General features: G+C 32.8%; 2 protein-coding genes across 5 annotated transcripts; both read left to right on the top strand.

The window, feature by feature from the left end:
• The first annotated feature begins 6,803 nt into the window (after window positions 1-6,803).
• On the top strand, window positions 6,804-7,659 carry LOC131170614 (uncharacterized). The gene is made up of 3 exons (XM_058130085.1): window positions 6,804-6,984; window positions 7,090-7,200; window positions 7,256-7,659. The coding sequence occupies exons 1-3, from the start codon at window positions 6,804-6,806 to the stop codon at window positions 7,657-7,659; spliced, it is 696 nt and encodes a 231-aa protein (XP_057986068.1).
• Window positions 7,660-14,210: 6,551 nt separating this feature from the next.
• On the top strand, window positions 14,211-21,663 carry LOC110637342 (aldehyde dehydrogenase family 2 member C4). Of its 4 annotated transcripts, none has more exons than XM_058129657.1 (10): window positions 14,211-14,439; window positions 15,803-15,969; window positions 16,264-16,406; window positions 19,599-19,982; window positions 20,111-20,200; window positions 20,283-20,456; window positions 20,547-20,684; window positions 20,779-20,916; window positions 20,990-21,051; window positions 21,221-21,663. In XM_058129657.1, exons 2-10 carry the CDS (start codon window positions 15,867-15,869, stop codon window positions 21,492-21,494), a joined length of 1,506 nt encoding a protein of 501 aa, XP_057985640.1. In that variant the 5' UTR covers window positions 14,211-14,439; window positions 15,803-15,866; the 3' UTR covers window positions 21,495-21,663. The 4 variants fall into 4 exon arrangements, with proteins under 4 accessions (XP_057985640.1, XP_057985639.1, XP_057985641.1 ...); XM_058129656.1 differs by having other exon boundaries at window positions 15,769-15,969; XM_058129658.1 differs by having other exon boundaries at window positions 15,762-15,969.
• The last annotated feature ends 637 nt before the right edge of the window (window positions 21,664-22,300 follow it).

Below are 22,300 nucleotides of genomic sequence, written 5' to 3'. Positions count from 1 at the left end.
CTGAGAATTGAAATAGTGTTATAGAATGGCATTGTCAATGGTGGTGGCTATGATGCAACACATTACGTTTATGTAAGGCAACTATGGTTTTTTTGGTATTAGTGATGGGGGGAGATGGAAGCAGTTTTGGTCCTGTTATGGTTGGATTTAAAGAAGTTGTAAACAGATTTGATTTTGTAAAAAGTGAACTGCTAAATTTTATATTGCTGCAAGCCTTTTATACAATTACATGATCTGTACAGTTGAGAAAAGACAATTACAAATAAATGAAAAAGAGATTATACAATGATAAGATGATTATATGCAAGTAGTTGCAGATAATGAGAAGATGATTATCTGCAGATAAAAATATATTATCCATTTCGTTCCTTAATATGCCCCCGCAAGATAGGTGAGGTGTTCACAACGCCTATATTGTTTCGATGATCTTTCAAAACAAAGGAGGAGACAACCTTTGTTAGAAAGTCCACGAGCTGGTCTGCAAAGTGTACATGTTGCAAAACCAGTGAATGATTTTTGACTTGATCCCTTATGAAATGAAAGTCAATTGCAACATGCTTCATCCGACTAAGGGAAATGGGATTGTGAGATAAATATGTGGCACTAAGATTATCACAACATACTTTTGGTGGATTTGGTAAATTATAACATAGCTCCTTTAAAATATTGGATAGCCAATTCAGTTCAGCATTTCCATTAGCAATGGCACGATATTCAACCTCAGTGGAGGAGCGAGTAACTATTCATTGCTTTTTAAAAGACTAGCTTATTGGAGCACTGCCATGGAACACTACATCGGCAGCTATAGATGTTCAATCATCTGGATTACTAGCCCAATTGGAATCAGAATATGCCACAAGATTCAGAGAAGATTTTTGGATTGCCAGCCCAACTGGAATCAGAATATGCCACAAGTTCAGAGAAGATTGCGAACAAAGTAGAAGATCATATGTATATGTGGACTTAAGATACCTCATCACTCGCTTGGCAGATTGCCAGTGTAGTGCAGTTGGACAATGCATAAATTGAGACAAGCAATTGACAGCATCGAAACGAGTTGCTAGGGCCATGTAAACCTGATGAAAATGATGATCCGAGGGCCCTATAAGAATAATGTCATTAACATATACTAGTAGATAAATCACATGATTGTTGGTATGTAATATGAATAGTGATGAATTAGACTTGGAGTTGATGAAGCCATATGAGAGCAAGAAATTACTGAACTCCAAATACCATGCCCTTGGTGCTTGCTGAAGGCCATAGATAGCCTTTTTTAGCTTGCACACATAGTGTGGATATCTACGAATCAACAAAACCAAGAGGTTGCTCTATGAATACCTCATTCGAGAGTGTGCCGTGGAGAAAAGCATTGTTGACATCTAATTGGTAAAGAGGCCAATTATGATAACTTTCAAGAGATAGAACAAGCCGAATGATACTTGGTTTAACCACTGGACTAAATATAGCTTTGAAATCAATCCCTAGACGCTGACGAAATCCTTTTGTAACCAAACGTGCCTTGTAGCGATCCAGGGTGCCATTAGATTTTTGCTTAATATGAAAAACCCATTTGCACCCCACCATATTTCTGAAATAATCTAGAGGTACTAAGGCCCAAGTAGCATTGCAAACAAGTGCATCAACTTCCTCTTGCATAGCACGACACCATGGTTCATGCTTGGTTGCCTGTTTATATGTTCTGGGTACAATAGAATTAGCGGGGACAACAATTCAAGCAGAATAGTCAGTAGTGCTTTTTGGTTTAAAAATATTATCTTGAGAGTGAGTAAGGGGTCTATGGGTTGAAGGGAGAGAAGTACCTACCTCATTGTAAGGTGGAATAGTGGCAGACTCGCCCAAGGCCATAGAGGTCGAGTCTGATGAAGTCTCTGGAAAGCGCGCAGCTGCCTGAGTTGTTGAAGGTGACTTGGTTGTTGTAGATGTAGGCTGGGGTATATGTGAAATTGGTACAGTGATTAGAGGCAAAATGTTAGCGAAAGTTGTAATGGTGAATGGCTGTGGTGGGGGGAGATTTAATTCTTGTGGTATGGTCCTGTCTTGAAGATTATTTGGAGAGGGATAAGGCAATTGTAGTTGATGACATTCATATGGAAAAACTATTTCAACAAAGAGCACATGCCTTGATGGATAGATCTTATTTGTTTAGGTATCCAAGCACTTATAACAATATTGAGTGATAGAATAACCTAAAAAAACACAAGGATGTGATTTTTGGTCAAGTTTATGTGAGGTGTAAGGTTTCATCCATGAATAGCACAAGCATCCAAACACGCGGAGGGATTGATAGTTAGGTGTAAGCAGAAAAAGAGTTTCAAAAGGAGATTTGTTATGCAGCATAAGGGTGGGCATATGGTTTATAAGGTATATAGCTATTTGACAAGCATGTGACCAGAACTGCAGGGAAAGGGATGCTTAATGCAAAAGAGTTAAAGTTGTTTCCATAATATGACAATGACGCCTTTCAGTTGTGCTTACTCTTTGTGGTGTATAGGGAGGAGAACAGAGATGCTGAATACCACATTTTAAGAGAATAGTGTGTAGTCCCTCATACTCATTTATATTTTAAGAGAACAGTGTGTAGTCCCAAATGTAGTTTTATATTGTTGGTCATTGACTGTTGTCAAGAATATAGGTAAGTGTTAGTTTCCTACGTGCCTTCCATTGATGAAGCACTTTGGATGGCTTTATCATCTTATTTTATATGTAATGCTTAAGGCTTACAAAAATTTTATGACTGTAGTTGAGTATTATGAGAATGGAAATGAAAGCAAAACTTTGAGCTTCAAATTGAAAATAGAAAACTGCTAGAGTTGGCAACTGCAATCATCAGATTATATAATTATATAGTTCCCTTGGTTTGGGGTAGAAATGGATAAAGCTCTTTGTCTATTTGTCTAACTTTCTATTATATGATTATACATCTTGAAGAATGGCATTTCTTTTTTAAAATAAGAGAAAATCACTAGAGACAACAGTTAAAATAGAGTTTGGCACTTCCTCGATCCAAACTTGCTCACCCTCCCCATCTCTGCTAAGCTTTGCAAATGCATGAGCCACATAATTGATAAGGAATAGAATTCTACTTAAAGAATAGAATTGTAACATCTTCATATTAAGTAGTCTATATATTCTACTATCCCAGTGACTAGTGCCTGTCTGGACAGTCAGGATGTGTAGAACCATATTTATGTCACCTAGAAAAGTCATAAATAAAAATTAATAGAAATTATATGAAGGTGAAATGAAAATAAGAAAAACAAAGTATAATAGGTTAAATGAGCCGAGGTCCCGGCGATGGGTGATCGAACCGGAAAGTGACTGCGAGCTCAGTTGCTATCCTAATTTCGCGTGACACCTATAACACCTTAGCCCTAAGGATAATTGCGAAGCTAATGGTAATATAAAAACCACAAAAAAGAATAGAGAACAAGTTCAAATAATTGAAACAGAATTCAAGAAGTAACCTAGTACTATTAGAAAAATTGATCAGACCGATAAGGGGCAATATGGTCAATTCACCCTTAGAGGTGACTTTTGGCCTAGATGTCCATTAAAATGTGTGAAATTAAAATATTGAAAAAGATTTTTAAATCGAAGATGTATGAGGAAAGAGAAGAGAAAGAAATGAAAAAGTCACATGTAAATGAGATTTATGACATCATGGTGACCTCATGATGATCTAATTAAAATTTTAATTTTTAATTATTAAATTATTGAGATAATTACTAAGTTAAAAGACCAAAATTTCATATAAAAAAAAATTTCTTTCTTCCTCAAAGTGAGCCGTCCCACTCTCTCTCATTTTCTCTCTAAAAAATTCCACCATAGCCAAGCCAATTCAAGCTTTCAAAGCTTGATTTCTTCCCATAAACCCTAACAATAAACCATAGAAAACTCTTAATTGGCCCTTGAAGGAAAGAATTGAATCAAGAAATTTGGGTGAAAAGTGAAAGAAGAGAAGATTTAGAAGAACATCATTGAGGTGAGTTGTCTCTCTACCTAACTAAGTGTACATGCATGAATATAAGTTGAGATTGATGAATTTATGTGAAGAAAGATGAAAATCATGCATGATTGAGAAGCCATGAATTTTGGTCAGCCATGGGTTACTAGGGTTTTAAGGTGTTTTAGTTTAATTGGATGTGAATTGGGATTTAGATGAAGTGGTATATGTGCTTAGTGCAGTGAAATTTCATGAAATTGCATGGATTAGTAAGATGGCAAATTAGGGTTTATGGAAATTGGGAAAATTGGGGATTTTGAGAATTATTGATCAATTGATGTTTTGATACTTAATTTTGGTCAATTAGTGTGTGTATAATTGTGATTTGATGAATGGAATCGAAAGAATTGGCAATGGTTGAAGTATTGAATTCTGGACTAATGAGTCTAGCTAGGTTAAAATGCCATAAGTTGAATTGTGTTGCTCCAATTGGTGTAAGGCTAATTGAAGATGAAATTAGGGTCATAATGCTACATTTTTTATGAAGAAATCATACCCAAAAAACTAACCATAAGTTGATCTAAAATTTAGTTAAATCAAGAATTTGTGCCCTGATTCTGGGCAGAATTGACCAAATGAACAGTACATGTTTAAATAGTGATAACTTTGTGTAGAGAGGTTCAAATGACCTAATTTTTAAACCATTGGAAAGTTTAGACATAGTAGAACAACTTTCATGAGAATAGAAACCCAAACTCTAGCCATAATCTATTCAAATTTCTAACCAAATTTAAGTTACTAAATCTGTCAGAACCAAAATTTGCCTAGAAAATCTGAAAATGACTAATCCGGCTAGTTATGGTAAAAATGCCATAACTTGAGCTAAAAAACTTCAAATAGAGTAATTCAAAAAGGAAATTAAACTAGACACCTTAAGGAACAACTTTGATAAAGAAAGTTTAGCCAAATTTCCATTGTAGATTAGTTCAATGGAATAGTAAATATTGGTGACCAAATCTGAAATTTTGGTATTAATTCTAATAGGCCTTGAATTTCAATTGGCAATCAATGCCAATAAATTTGTGACCCAAAATGTAGTATGACCATGTGTTTAGAAATGGTATACCTATTAATTATGAAAAAGTCAACATTTTGAATGAATAGTAATGTAAATAGTAACTACAATATTATCAATACAAAGAACTCAACCCTTAGGAGAAATTATAAGAGAAAATTAAGTATGCAAAATTTAATTGTTGGATTAATTATTAGAAATGAATTGGATGAGTATTGAAACACTTTAAATTATGTGTTTCAGTTGGAAGGAGCCCTCCAAGAAAGGAGGAAGGGTGGACTAAGTCAAAGCAACATAAGAGGTTTGTGCACAACAAACTTAAAATTCTTTGTTTCTACTTGACAATTATTGAAATAAATGTTGTGAATAATTTTGATTATTATGGCTTTAAAAATCTTATTTGAAAAATAATGTGTTGCCTACTTTGTAAATGAACAATTTGAAATGAAATATATTTTGTGAATTTTTATGAAATATTTGAATGATTTAGTTTTGAATTAGACTTTGAAATTATACTTGGCATGACAATATTATTGTGTTCCTCCTCCATCTATGGAGTTGATATTGATTATATTCTTCCATCTCTGGCTTGCCAGTTTGAGGTTGAGATCGGATGAGTACTCATATAGCTAGCTAGCCACCTCCCTTATTGATTTTGATTAGTGAGGTTGTAGATTTCTTTGTCATGGTGTACAACACGACATTGATCGTGAAATTTTGTGTGATGACCTAAGTTGTGTATTAATTGACAATACCATTGTTTACCATTTATTTTGATAAATTTTTATTAGAAATCTTGACATCAACTTTGTGAACTGTAATTGTGAAAATTTTTAAATTCCTATTATCAATGAATGATTATATTTTTGATGATTTTAGAGATTATTGTTGTGCACCACTGAGTAAATTACTCAGCGATGACTTTTCTTGCTGTCGCAGATAAGAAGAAGGATAAAACAGCAGAATGAACTGCTATAGTTATAGTTGTAACACCATTTTGGGATCTGTTATGGGTATAATATTTTATACCCTTGTAAATTTCTTTTAATGTAAATTATTGTTCATATATATCTATAGAACTAGTTGAGCAGTTGTACAATTAAAAATTGTAATATTAATATTTTGTTCTCTTTCTGGAATTTCAAAGTTTTATATTTGAGTTGAATTGAATGTAATACTATTAAAATTGCTTGAAATTGTGTTGATTGACTTGGATCGTGTTGACCATAAATGGAGTTGTGGGTATTATATGCATATTGGAAGTGTTTTAACAGATTTTGAAGAACCGTTTTCTTAATTTATAGTCGGCATTCTGCCAAAATTTCTATAAAATTTTCGAAATCTCAAATTAATTAAAATTTGAGTTCATAACATAAACTTCAATTAAATGTTTTTAATAATTATTCAAAATTACCTACTATTTTAAAATAGATAGAAATTGGTTTAAAATCCCTTGTAGTATATTTAATAGATTATCAGTAGGCGAAGTTCGATAATTCATTAGGTATATTACGAGATCATGTTATGTCTTACAGAGGGGTAAGGTGTGATAAGAATTCTAATTATAGTAGTTGTTGTATTTTAGGATGTTGATAGCTGTACATATAGCGGTACATTCCTATTTTGATTAGGAATCTCATGTATAAATACTCTTTACTGTTAATAGAAGATCATCAAGCCTTCACATTTTACATGGTATCAGAGTTATACTTGAAACACTAGCTGTTGCCATCTACACTCAAAACTTAACCGTCGCTCATCATGTTAACAGATTCATCCCTCTCAACAACCGTTGTAGCTGCATCAGTGCCGGTTGTCTCTTCCTTGTCAAATATCTCCCATCAATTGACTGTCAAGCTTGATTCCACCAATTTTCTATTATGGAAGACACAATTTCTTCCTATGGTGATTGGCTGTGGATTAGAGCATCATCTTGATCAAAGTGAGCTTGTTCCCCCACCTTCTTTATAAGATAACACACCCAATCCTGTGTTTAAGCTTTGGAGACTTCAGGATTAAATTGTACTTAGTTGGATTGTTGCTTCAGTTTCTGAAGGAGTCCTACCTCAACTCGTTGGCGCAACCACTGCCAAAGCTGCATGGAACAAATTGGTTTCCACCTATGCTTCTGGCTCGAAGGCTCAGATTAGGGATTTAAGTGCACAATTGCACAATTTAAAGAGAGCAAAATTCTAGTATTGAAACCTATGCAGTGTGTGCCAAAGGAATTGCAGATCGGCTTGCAGCGCTACAACATCCTGTTTCAGATGAGGAATTAATTAAATTTGTTGTTGCTGGTCTTGGACCTACATATCGTTTATTTGGAAGGATGCTTGAGTGTAGAACAAATGATTGTAGTTTTGATGATCTGTATGGAATGCTCTTGACTGAAGAACGACGTTTAAAGCGTGAAGAAGAGGCCACTGTTATATCTCCGTCAGTTCAATACTCAAAGTTCTCTTCCTTTTCATTAAGTTCATCAAGCTGTGGGCACGGAAGAGGCCGCGACAATAGAGGCAGGGGACAATTATCAATCCTTTGCTTCAAATCAAAGTCATGGTTCTCAATCACAATCACAATCTACTCCCTTGGATACTTCCACAATTGTCTGTCATAATTGTAACGGTAATGGACATGTTGCACGTATGTGCCCAACACCCAAGATGGTGAATTCAACTCGTCTCTCCAACAAGCCTTCCTCGAATGTGGAAAGTACTTCTTCTCAACAAACTCAGGCATGGTTGATGGACAGTGGTGCTACACATCATTTGACTAATGATCTTGAAAATTTGGCAATTCATTCGAAATACACTGGTCCTGAAGAAGTCACCTTAGGTAATGGTTCTAAATTATATATCTCTCATGTTGGTGCTTCTCATTTTTCTTTAAATAACCGTAAGTTTTCTTTGCGTGATATTCTTTATGTTCCAAATGCTAAGCGAAATCTGTTATCTGTCAATTCTTTTGCTAAATCTAACAAGGTTTCCTTAGATAAAAATTTTATCCTAACTATTTTTTGATTAAGGATTTGGGAACGAAGGAAACTCTATACAAAGGCAAGAGTGATGGTGGGTTGTATTCTCTATCTACCATGCCCATGCCCTCCGCTGTGCAATCTTATTCAGTCTGTAATGGTCAGGCTCTAACCACTAGAGGAATTGTCCGCTCTAGCCATAAGCCTCACATTTTGTCTCATAGATGAAATGGAGAACTTTCCAGGAGGTCACCCATCCTAGAATTTCTCTCAAGCGAGCACGCTTAACCCTGGAGTTCTTTCAACTCTCCAGGCCATTCCACCAAAAGGCACCTCTAGTGATTAGTTTTCCCATTTTATATATTATTACTTTTTGAACCCAAGACCATCTTCGTGCTTTGCCGATATGGGATTTGCCTAAAGGACCTTTCTCCCCTCCTTTTGGGACTCAGTGTCCTCGCTGACCCACCATCGCCCAAGAGGACACGCTAGCAGCTCAGATACCAATTGTAATGGTTGGGCTCCAACCATTAGAAGAATTGTTCGTTTTGGCCATAAGCTTCACGGTTTTGTCCCATAGGTGGAATAGAGAACTTCCAAGGAGGTTACTCATCCTAGGATTTCTCTCAAGCGAGCACGCTTAACCTTGGAGTTCTTCCAACTCTCCAGGCCATTCCACCAAAAAGTGCATCTAGTTATTAGTTTTCCCATTTTATATATCATTACTTTTTGAACCCAAAACCATCTCCGTGCTTTGTCGATATGGGATTTGCCTAAGGGACCTTTCTCCCCCCCTTTCGGGACTCAGCGTCCTCGCTGAGGTTTGCCCCACCATCGCCCAAGAGGACACGTAAGCGGCTCTGATACCAATTGTAATAGTCGGGCTCCAACCACTAGAGGAATTGTCCGCTTTGGCTATAAGCCTCACGATTTTATCCCATAGGTGGAATGGAAAACTTTCCAGGAGGTCACCCATCCTAGGATTTCTCTCAAGCGAGCAAGCTTAACCCTGGAGTTCTTCAAACTCTCCAAGCCGTTCCACCAAAAGGTGCCTCTAGTGATTAGTTTTCCCATTTTATATATCATTACTTTTTGAACCCAAAACCTTCTCTGTGCTTTGCCGATGTGGGATTTTCCTAAGGGACCTTTCTCCCCCCCCCTCCCCCCCTTTCGGGACTCAGCGTCCTCACTGATGTTTGCCCCACCATCGTCCAAGAGGACATGTGAGCGGCTCTGATACCAATTGTAAAGGTCGGGCTCCAACCACTAGAGGAATTGTCCGCTTTATCGATAAGCCTCACGATTTTGTCCCATAGGTGGAATGGAGAACTTCTCAGGAGGTCACCCATCCTAGGATTTCTCTCAAGCGAGTACGCTTAACCCTGGAGTTCTTCCAACTCTCCAGGCCATTCCACCAAAAGGTGCCTCTAGTGATTAATTTTTCCATTTTATATATCATTACTTTTTGAACCCAAGACCATCTCCGTACTTTACCGATGTGGGATTTGCCTAAGGGACCTTTCTCTCCCCCTTTCGGGACTCAGCGTCCTCACTGAGGTTTACCCCACCATCACCCAAGAGGACACGCGAGCAGCTCTGATACCAATTATAACGGTCGGGCTCCAACCACTAGAAGAATTGTCTACTTTGGCCATAAGCCTCATGGTTTTGTCCCATAGGTGGAATGGAGAACTTCCCAGGAGGTCACCTATCCTAGGATTTCTCTCAAGCGAGCACGCTTAATCCTGGAGTTTTTCCAATTCTCCAGGCCATTCCACCAAAAGGTGCCTCTATTGAGTAGTTTTTCCATTTTATATATCATTAGTTTTTTAACCCAAGACCATCTCTGTGCTTTACCGATATGGGATTTGCCTAAGGGACCTTTCTCCCCCCCTTTCGGGACTCAGCGGCCTCGCTGAGGTTTGCCCCACCATCGCCCAAGAGGACACGCAAGCGGCCCTAACACCAATTGTAACGGTCGGGCTCCAACCACTAGAGGAATTGTCCGCTTTGGCCATAAGCCTCATAGCTTTGTCTCATAGGTGAAATGGAGAACTTTTCAGGAGGTCACCTATCCTAGGATTTCTTTCAAGCGAGCACGTTTAACCCTGGAGTTCTTCTAACTCTCTAAGCCATTCCACCAAAAGGTGCCTCTAGTGATTAGTTTTATATATCATTACTTTTTGAACCCAAGACCATCTCCGTGCTTTGCCGATGTGAGATATGCCTAAGGGACCTTTCTCCCCCCCTTTCGGGACTCAGCGTCCTTGCTGAGGTTTGCCCCACCATCGCCCAAGAGGACACGCGAGCAGCTCTGATACCAAATGTAATGGTCGGGCTCCAACCACTAGAGGAATTGTTTGCTTTGGCCATAAGTCTCACGGTTTTGTCCCATAGGTGGAATGGAGAACTTCATAGGAGGTCACCCATCCTAGGATTTCTCTCAAGCGAGCACGCTTAACCCTGGAGTTCTTCCAACTCTCCAGGCTATTCCACTAAAAGGCGCCTCTAGTGATTAGTTTTCCCATTTTATATATCATTACTTTTTGAATCCAAGACCATCTCCATACTTTGCCAATGTGGGATTTGCCTAAGGGACCTTTCTCCCCCCCTTTCTGGACTCAGCGTCCTCACTGAGGTTTGCCCCACCATCGCTCAAGAGGACACGCAAGTGGCTCTGATACCAATTGTAACGGTCGGGCTCTAAACACTAGAAGAATTTTCCGCTTTGGCCATAAGCCTCACGGTTTTGTCCCATAGGTGGAATGGAGAACTTCCCAGGAGGTCACCCATCCTAGGATTAACCCTGGAGTTCTTCCACCTCTCCAGGCCATTCCACCAAAATGCACCTCTAGTAATTAGTTTCTTCATTTTATATATCATTACTTTTTGAATCCAAAACCATCTCCGTGCTTCACATTTTACAAGAATTACCCGAATGCATAACATGAGACCCCGAACAACTAAAAACAAGACCGGCCAGCTGTAGACAATCTTACAATATGAAACCCAGACCATTGTGAAGTATTTCCCCTCCTTGCAGTAGCTCCACAACTCTCTTACAATCAGTTTCAACAAGCAACTTAGAAAAACTCAAGTCTGAAGCTAACTGCAAGCCATATAACAGGGCCATAGCTTCAGCAACATCGGCAGACCAACTCCCAAAGACCAACTTAGAAGAATGACAATTAAGACCAACTTAGAAGAATGACAATTTTAGTGCAGCTGCAACTATGTGTATAATGTCAATTTATATTGCATAATTTTTGTTAACCCAAAATGATGTAGTTTGCCATGCTTCATACTTAATAAATTGAATTTTCAGGAGTCAAATGCAGTAGATCTAGCTTAATTCTATAATTAGTTGTTTTTATTAATTTTAATAAGTTTTTACATAATTATAATAAATTTTATTTACTTTTGTTTTTTTGTTATTTACCTTATTTTATCTTACATGGTCTTATTTTAACTTTTTTTTTTATGGCAGGCCATGAATTTTATTTTGACTCTTCCAAGTTCTTGAGTTTGATGCCATGTGTTGGTTTTTGTCTTCTCATGAAACATCATCCTATATTTTCTTAATTGCTGGCCATACTTTGTCTCCATTCAAGATGTGTTTTTGCGCGTGGTCTTCTTCTTTTGCTCGAAGGAGCTCCTTTTGTTGGCCTTTTTGCATTGTTAATGCAAAAATTTTCCTTTTAAAGAAACTTCTACATCTGGTATTTTGGCATTGGATGCGAGAAAGGGCATCGAGGCGGTGGCTAATATTATAGGCCAAGTCGAGTAGTTTTCTCTCACACAAGTCAACTCATCCTTTTTCATCTTTGCAAAGAATACAACACATCTTAAACAATTTTCTTTTCATCTCCTCAGCAGCCAAGAAAATATCGTATGCTCGAGTCCGTTGAAAAATAATAATAATAATAATAATAAAAGAAACTCTACGAATATCATGCCATCCACTTGTTATTTTCTTAATTAAAGAATTATATGTTGCCTAAAATATTGATGGGTTAAACCCCCTATTATAGGGAGGTGGTGAGAGCTCTCTCGCTAATAAGTCGTATTTAATAAATTAATGAAGGTTCAAATCACTCCAGCCTCCACCATTATATCATATGCAAATGTTGAATGTGTGAAGATAATTAATTTAATTCTTGATGATAAGTTTTTTTTTTCTTTTTTTGATATCTCGAGTTTAAATGTAAACTTCTTATTCTACATTTTAAGGAACTTCTTATTCTACATTTTAAGGGGTGTTTGGTATGAAATTAACAAAAAATAATTATTATTTTGTAACTTTTATCTTTTATTAATATTATTTAAATACTTAAAAGTGAATAAGTTAATTTTTTACCTCATTAATATTTATATCTTATTGAGAAGTATGTTAAATGTTAATCTTGAGGTTATGTTAATAGCCCTCCTTAAAAGTTATAACTTATGAAAGTAACATTTACCTCTTGAATTTTTAACCTTTTACCAAAACGCATCCTAAAGTTAATTAGGTTTATATTGAAAAAGAGAAAGTATTATAATTCACTAATGATTACTCCCCTAAGTAAATGCAAAAATATTATTTGTCCGGTATGCAGCCTGTCTATAAATGTTGAAGAATGCTTGTTGCAGTCTACAGAGCTATTCATAGACCACTCTAAGAGCAAAAGAGAATAAGAAAGAGAGAGAGAGAGAGAGAGAGATGGGAAGTCAAAGCAATGGGAGCTCCGACTCTTTCATCAAGATACCAACAATAAAGTTTACGAAACTCACTCCTATTTATAATTCTCCTTGGCTCTGAACATGTTTACGGTGAATTAGTGTTGATTTGGAGAATGGGTTGAATCGTCTTTTAATGAGCTTCTAAAATAAATTTTCAATTTAAATATTGATGTATTATTGGATTGTCTCATCTCTCTCATCTTACATGAAGATATTAAATAATTTACCCATCTTAGATTTCATTTTCATTTTTTTCAGAAAACTGAAAGAAAAATTTTTAAAATTATTAGCTTTTTTATAACGTGTGTTGAATGTTGTACTCAGTATAAATACTAACAATTTAATTTTTTTTTATATAATTTTATAGATATTTTCATACTAATTAACTAATAAATATTAAAATATTTTGTAAATTTATTTTTGTATTTTCTTAAGAATATATTGTTGAAAATTTCCTATATTCAGAATTCATTTAACTTATTAAAATAATGATTTTGATTAACTTAATTAAGGATTATTTATTTACTTTTTTTGTATTTTTTGTGTTTTTAAAATTCTATTAGAATTCCTATTCTTTATTAAGATTTTATTAATTAATTAATGTATTGATTACTTTAATTTTTATTATCCAATTAAAATAAATTAAATTAAATTGTTTATTATAATAATTCTAAATTATTATGAGTAATTTTGACAATCTTTAACTAAATATTTTAATTGATTTTCTTGCAGTGTATTGTGATACATATTCATAATTAAACTTAATTATGCAATTTCATTCCATTTAAATCTTCGTTTTTATAATTTTATCAATTTTATTATGATTTTATAATTCAATCACAATTTTATCTAACAAAATTTATTTAATTATAATTAAAATATATAATAGAATTGTTTAAAAATATATATATAAGTAAATTAATTTATGGCCATAAACTAATTCTAGTGTAATTCAAAAGTAATATAAAAAAGTATAAAAAAACAAAAAAGAAAACTAAATAGTACTTAATTAAGTTAATCATTAATCCATTAATTCAAGAGTAAAATGAATTTTGAATATAGAAAAATTTCAAAAACATATCGAATTTCAAAATAAAAACTTATATAAAATAAACAATATTATATAAAATTATAAATAGAATTCTATTTAAAATTAAATTAGAAAAATTAGTTAATATATGATTGAAATGTTAATAGTGTACTAAAATGATAAATTAATTAAACATATATATAAAAAGTTATGTGGAAATTGGTTTAAAATTCTATTAAAATTCTTATTCTTTATTAAGATTTTAAAAATTAATGTATAATTAATTTAGTTTTTATTAAAATAAAATTAATCCTTTGTTATCATAATGCTAAATTGTTATTGGTAATTTTTGACAATCTTTAATTATATGATCATATTGCCATGTAGTTGTTTTTGTCTTTACATGAAACGTCATCCGATATTTTCTTAATTGCTGGCCATACTTTGCCTCCATTCAAGATGTGCTTTTGCGCGTTTTCTCTTCTCTGTTGTGGTCTTCTTCTTTTGCTCAAGGGAGCTCGTCCTTTTTGGCTCTCCATTGCCCCTTTTGGGCAGGGGAAAGCTTTCATTCCCGTCCAATCGTGGGTTCCATCCTGACCACCTTTGGCTGGGTGTATATAATTTTTGAGTTTTCTTTTATGTGGTTCTTGCAGTTCTAGCAGTCTATGGAGGAGGTTTGTGCTAAATCTGTACTTTAGTTTTTCTTTCTGTCTTAAGACTTTGATGTTAGTTCTCAATTTTGGAGATTTTGACGTAGCTTGAAATTAATTTAATTTAATTTATTTTGTGTGATTTTGGTTATCAATGTAATAGTTTATTATGGAGTTTAATGCTTTTTAATATTTATTATTCAATTGATTTTATTCATTCATCCACATTGGTGAGAAGATTACTAAACTAGAATTAGGCAATAAATTACATGGGAATAATAATTTGAGCGGAATTGAGGAAGCATAAGACTTGGTTTATAGGAATTTTTATTGAATGATCATAGGATCCAATGAATTAATTGTTATTTGAAAAATAAAAATTATTTGCTATTGCTATTGAGAAATAGGTAGTGAATTTTAATTAATATATTTAGTATGACTTTAGATAAAATATCATATAATTTAATATTACCTTTCTTTGCATCAAATAATTAAAAGTGAATTGTCAATAAATAAATCAAATTGAGTTTATTCAGTAAAATTAGGATTACTCTAGTATTTATTATTACTAGATTTCAATTGTGTAATTGTAGATGTCTAAAATAAGATTTTATAATTTTATATATTTATATTTTTAATTCATGATAACTCGGTTTTAGATAAAAGTTATTCACTTAAAAAAACTTTTATACCTTATATTTTTTACATTAGATGAAAATAAAAGCAACGAGACGATAATTAATAAGATTTTTCAAGCCTATATTTAATTTATTATAAATTTAATATACAAAATATATGATAAAATTTACATATTAAATATATAAATCTCATATATTTATATATATTTTAAGCTTATGGTAAACTAAATCTAGAAAAAAAATTTCCCATTGCTGGACCAAGTCGAGTAGTGTTCTCTCACAAATGTCAACTCATCCTTTTTCATCTGTGCAAAGAATACAACACATCTTAAACAATTTTCTTTTCATCTCCTCAGCAGCCAAGCAAAATATCTTATGCATGAATCCGTTGAAAATAATAATAATAATAATAATAATAATAATAATAATAATAATAATAATAAAAGAAACTCTACGAATATTATGCCATCCACTTGTTATTTTCTCCATTAAAGAATTATATGTTCCCTAAAATATTTATATGTTAAACCCCATATTATAGGGAGGTAGAGAGAAGCTCTCTCGCTAATAAGTCGTATTTTAATAAATTATTGAAGGTTCAAATCACTCCAGCCTCCACGATTGCATCATGTGCAAGTATATTATAGAAAGTATTATAGTCCATTAGTTATTACTCGGGTCAGTGAATACAAAAATATTATTTTTCCGTATGCAGCCTGTCTATAAATGTTGAAGGATGCTTGTTGCAGTCTGCAGAGCTAGTCATAGGCCACTCTAAAAGCAAAAGAGAAGAAGAGAGAGGGAGAGAGAGAGATGGGAAGTCAAAGCAATGGGAACTCTAACTCTTTCATCAAGATGCCAGCAATAAAGTTTACGAAACTTTTCATCAATGGAGAATTTGTTGATTCATTTTCAGGTTTCTTTTTGGCTCCCTCTTTGATGATCTCTCTTGTCTGTTTCATATATATATATATATATAGCTCTGAAGCTCTCTGTCTCTCTCAGGCACAGGACGAAAAGGTTTCTTGTTTGCTAGCTAGTCGGCCTAAATTTTCAACCATTTTAATTTCTTTTCCATTTTCAGAAGACTAAATTAAATTTAGTGTTCATCTTGTGGCTGCATGATCATCCTATTCCTACCTAATGGCTATACTCTTACAATGATCTTTCTTTTTCCAATAATGGTTGTGATTTTTATGTGTATGTGCAGGGAAAACATTTGAGACAGTAGACCCGAGAAGCGGAGAGGTGATAGCAAGAGTTGCAGAAGGAGATAAAGAGGACGTTGATTTGGCTGTGAAGGCTGCACGCCACGCTTTTGACAATGGTCCATGGCCTCGCCTGTCTGGTTTTGTATGTTTCTTTCGTACCTTCTCTTTCCTATTTATTTTCTACACGATTCTATATATTGGTGTAATTTTACTAGTCATTACTAACTTTGGGAGGTGTTTTATTTCCGTCTCTCATCTCATCTTTTATTTTATTACTATAAAATTCTTAAACTTCAAAAACATTATACCAAAATCTCTTCTCATTTTTATTTTATTATTATAAAATTCTTAAACTTAAAAAATGTTATACCAAGATCTCTTTATACAGTAGTGTCACGTATAAAATGAATAAAAGAAAAAAAGAAAAACTTTACATAGAAAATTGTCAATGAGAGGTGTTGTAGGTGAACCGATATAATAAGGATAAGGGAAAAAAGGTTTGATATGTAAAAAGAAATTGTGGTAAAAAAGTTGTAATGATAATTTCTTTTTTTTTTTTAATTTTATTTTCTGATAATGTGACACTGTCACATAAGCATTTTGTCAGAAAATTGATCGAATGTTAGCATAAGAAATTTAGTACAATATTTTTAAAATTTAGAAATTTTATAATAACAAATAAAGATAGGTAACGAAAGCGAAACACAACAAAAATTAAGGAACAACCAATAAAAATTACTCTGTATATTGTTTTCCTACCACAAACAGTAATAAGGGATTAAGTCTTAATACTATTTTAATACAATTTTAATATCTCTAAATTTTAGGATTAGATGATTTGACTTTCTTAATTATCATAGTAGCCCACTTTATATTTCTTATTATGCATATGTTAACAATGCATCTCTGCCACGTATTATCTGTTTTACATAAAATTTCAATTTTTGTGTTTTTGTCATGTGTGTAGGTTTTCATTGTTAGATAATTAATAATATACATCTAACTTAATTACTTGAGCTTTAAGGTTAGGGTTGAGTCCATCATGTACATTGGCATCATTCTTATATTATCCTTATTTTATCTAATCTTAAACACTTAAATTTTAAAAAATCGATTAGATTTTTTAATATCTAGATTTTATTTTTGCCAGAATGTTATAGGATTTAAGATATAAACATATAAAATTTATATATTTAATAGATAAATTTTAATATATTTTATATTTTAAATTTATAATAAATTAAATTTAAATTAAAAAAAAATCTTGTGACATTTACTTTTTTTTTTTTTTTCTCATGAGGGAGGGAGAGATTTAAACTTGGACGTTTTTTTTTATTTTTTTACATCAAAAGATAAGACTTTTCTTTTTTTTTTTTAAAGAAAAGATAAGACTTTGAATTATTGGAGTTTGGTTGTCGGCTTATTACATGACCTTACGTCACAGGAAAATATTTGAATGTTAAAGAAATCAGAGGGATCACATGGCCAGATGTTATTCACTGGATTGTTGATTTGTTATGAAAATATTTCATTTTCACCATTTTATTCAGGGGAAAGGGCTAATTAATTTATTCAATTTTTATAATTATACCTTAATTTTTTTTAACAATTACGTTATTGATAACAGTATAATTATATTCTACTATTAATCACACTATTACAAATTAACAAAATTGTCACCTCAATTATTAACATCGTTTAACAATTGTATTTAATTCTATTAATTTGGGGTATTGTTATAGCTGAGGTTATAATTCTCTTAATTTTTAAAAGTTTAATTAGTGAAAAAATTTTTTACCTAAATTCTGTCTATCATGAATTCAAGACGCAAAATATATGATGCGATCTACCTATTTAATATATAGATCCTATATATTTATATTTTTAGTCCATGATGAATCGAATTTATATCAGAAAAATCTTAGTTAGTGGTGAAATCTATCTATTAAATATATGAATTTACCCGATTAGTAAAAGAAAATTAAAATAAAAATATTATATAGAGATATTTATTTATTTGATTATCCTAAAATTATTAAAAAAAAAAATAGAGCCTATTCTATACGTTGACTTAAAATATAATTAAATGAATTAAATTTAGAAAATTGGTAGCTTACTAATTCATTAGCTAATTAATTTATTAAAAATGATCCTACTTAAAATAATTTTAACTTTGCCAATGAGGCTATGAGTAAATGGAACTCGAATATTGATATTCTCAGATTAGTTGAGTATTTTGACTGGGTTGATTCTAGTCTGAATTTTAAAAGACTTGTTTTCTAATAGCTACGTCGTTTTGTTCTTGCCAGAAAGTTACAGGTCTGTGGTACGTTTTTTCTCCTTTAACAAGGGAGGGAGAGAGAGATTTCAACTTGGATTAAAATAAACTTTGTTTGTTTTACATCGAAGGATAAGACTTTGAATTATTAGGGTTTGGTTGTCAGCCTATACATTATCTCATAGGAAAATAATCAGAGGGATCACATGGCCTGATCTGATGCATTGGATTGTTGATTTGTGATCAAAATATTTCATTTTGACCATTTTACTAATCGTTTATTGGCATTGTGAAAGGTACTTGCAATGACTTCACATGGCTGACTCTAAATAATTTATTTTCTTTTTTGAAGAATTTTAAATAGGAGAATAATGAAAAAATTATTTTAACTTTAGATATGGAAAATGGCTTTGTCCATGGAGGAGATTGTCACCCATTATAGAAAAGGGTTTTGACAACGGTTAAGGATTTGGTTTTGCTTATTGATGAGAGACATATAAGACGAAGAAAAGACATAATCCAAGGGGAATGATTATTGTTCATTGTAGTTGAAAATACTCTTTGTAGTGTAGTAGTTGTAATAATAAATATATTGGGTTATGACTAAATGAGACTAAGAGAACTAATTAATATATTTATTATGAGCGGTTATGTAACGCGGTTTATAGGTAGTATAGTTTTGAACTTGTAATGATTCATTATTTATTGATAATAGTAGAAGATGACATACTCGTGGATGTAACCCTATGTGAAGATGGTAAATAAATAATAACATAAATATTAGTTTTTTACGTGTTTGTTTTATTTTTTTATAGTTTATAGGCTTTTGCGGTACACAATAATTATTTATTTTGAATTTATTTTCATTGATTCAATTTTCATGAGGCATTTAGTAGATAATTATACAAGGATGAACAAAAATTAAAATTATCTAAAAATCTTATATAATCGATCTAATTAGAGGAGGAGAGCTTTGCGTTATGGATGTTTATGTTAGTAATTCATTAGTGTGACAGTAATTATATAAATAATGGTTGAAATTATTGTGTTAAGCAGGCAAGGGGAAGGATCATGATGAAATATGCAGATTTAATCGAAGAACGTAAGGAAGAATTAGCTGCACTGGACACAGTTGATGCTGGGAAGTTGTTCAGCTTGGGGAAAACCATGGACATTCCTAACGTAGCAAACGTTTTACGATACTATGCAGGTGCAGCAGATAAAATTCATGGACAAGTATTGAAAATGTCAAGCGAGCTTCAAGGGTATACTCTGCAAGAGCCAGTTGGTGTTGTAGGCCATATCATCCCTTGGAATTTCCCTAGCACCTTGTTCTTCGCCAAGGTTGCCCCAGCATTAGCCGCTGGGTGCACCATGGTTGTTAAACCAGCTGAGCAAACACCCCTTTCTGCTCTCTATTATGCTTATTTAGCTAAGCAGGTAATTAATTAATTAATTAATTAATAAGCTTGGATTTTTTTTTGAATAATTAATAAGCTTGGATTGGATGAGCCATTTTCTTTTTTCTTAATTTTTGTTTTAACCACATAAATTGATAAATTTATTAGGCTGGTATTCCTGATGGAGTGATCAATGTGATAAACGGATATGGACCGACGGCCGGTGCTGCCATTTCTTCCCATATGGACATTGATAAGGTGAAGTTAAAGACTTAAGAATTCAAATCCTGCCACCTTAATTTTCCTCCCCTTCAGTTTACATGTTTAGTGGTCTTTTCAGGTAAGTTTTACAGGATCGACTGAAGTGGGTCGAAAAGTAATGCAAGCTGCAGCAACGAGCAATCTGAAACATGTTTCACTTGAATTGGGAGGCAAATCACCTCTCTTAATATTTGATGATGCTGATGTAGATACAGCTGCTGATCTTGCTCTCCTCGGCATCCTCTTTAACAAGGCAAATTAATTCATTTCCTTTATGTTCCGATTTAATTTCCAAGGTACGTATTTGTCTCCTATATTATTTCCTTTTGATTCATTTTTTCAGGGAGAGATTTGCGTGGCAAGTTCAAGAGTTTATGTCCAAGAAGGGATTTATGACGAATTTGTAAAGAAATTGGCAGAGAAAGCAAAGCAATGGGTGGTAGGGGATCCTTTTGATCCTAACACTCGCCAGGGTCCACAGGTAAAAACTACAAATTCACTCATGGCACCACCAATTAATCTATTTTCATGAACCCACCAATTGAAATGTACTGTGTACACCTTATCCTGTGCAGGTGGATAAACAGCAGTTCGATAAAATTTTGTCTTACATTGAGCATGGCAAAAGAGAAGGAGCCACCTTGTTAATAGGTGGCAAGCCTACTGGAGAAAAAGGATACTATATTCAGCCTACTATTTTCACTGATGTTAAGGTACAGCACTGTACAAGACTCTCTGGCTAGTCAGGCATTTGCATATATTTCTCTTATTTTGATTGTTTCTCAGGAGGACATGTTGATCGCCAAGGATGAAATTTTTGGGCCTGTAATGTCACTGATGAAGTTCAAGTAAGCACGGTAGATTTGATCATTTCTGCTTTATTTCCCAGACCATCCAAATAAGACAATAATAAAAACATAAAGCAAAATACAGATAATGATTCCTAAAAAAGTAGCAAGAGCTTAGGAGAAAGAAGAAATCATTTCTTTGTTTAAAGTTAATGGAATTTAATTACAGGACAATGGATGAGGCAATCAAGAGTGCAAATAATACAAGATATGGGCTGGCAGCTGGGATTATAACCAAGAATTTGGATGTGGCTAACACAGTTTCAAGATCAATAAGAGCTGGTATCATTTGGATCAATTGTTACTTTGCATTTGATAATGATTGTCCTTATGGAGGATACAAGATGAGTGGGTTTGGAAAAGATCTTGGATTGGATGCTCTGCATAAGTATCTGCAAGTGAAGTCTGTGGTCACTCCTATTTGTAATTCTCCTTGGCTCTGAACATGTTTACGGTGAATTAGTGTTGATTTGGAGAATGGGTTGAATCGTCTTTTAATGAGCTTATAAAATAAATTTTCAATTTAAATATTGATGTATTATTGGATTGTCTCATCACTCTCATCTTATATGAAGATATTAAATAATTTATCCATCTTAGATTTCATTTTCATTTTTTTCAGAAAACTGAAAGAAAATTTTTTAAATTTATTAGCTTTTTTATAACGTGTGTTGAATGTTGTACTCATTATAAATACTAACAATTTAATTTTTTTTATATAATTTTATACAAATTTTCATACTAATTAACTAATAAATATTAAAATATTTTGTAAATTTATTTTTGTATTTTCTTAAGAATATATTGTTGAAAATTTCCTATATTCAGAATTCATTTAACTTATTAAAATAATGATTTTGATTAACTTAATTAAGGATTATTTAATTACTTTTTTTTGTATTTTTTCGTGTTTTTAAAATTCTATTAGAATTCCTATTCTTTATTAAGATTTTATTAATTAATTAATGTATTGATTACTTTAATTTTTATTATCCAATTAAAATAAAATAAAATAAATTTTTTATTATTATAATTCTAAATTATTATGAGTAATTTTGACAATCTTTAACTAAATATTTTAATTGATTTTCTTGCAGTGTGTTGTGATACATATTCATAATTAAACTTAATTATGCAATTTCATTCCATTTAAATCTTTGTTTTTATAATTTTATCAATTTTATTATGATTTTATAATTCAATCACAATTCTATCTAACAAAATTTATTTAATTATAATTAAAATATAT

This window comes from Hevea brasiliensis, chromosome 11, assembly GCF_030052815.1.
Source record: "Hevea brasiliensis isolate MT/VB/25A 57/8 chromosome 11, ASM3005281v1, whole genome shotgun sequence".
Lineage (NCBI taxonomy): Eukaryota > Viridiplantae > Streptophyta > Magnoliopsida > Malpighiales > Euphorbiaceae > Hevea > Hevea brasiliensis.
This window is presented reverse-complemented; position numbering and strand designations above follow the sequence as displayed.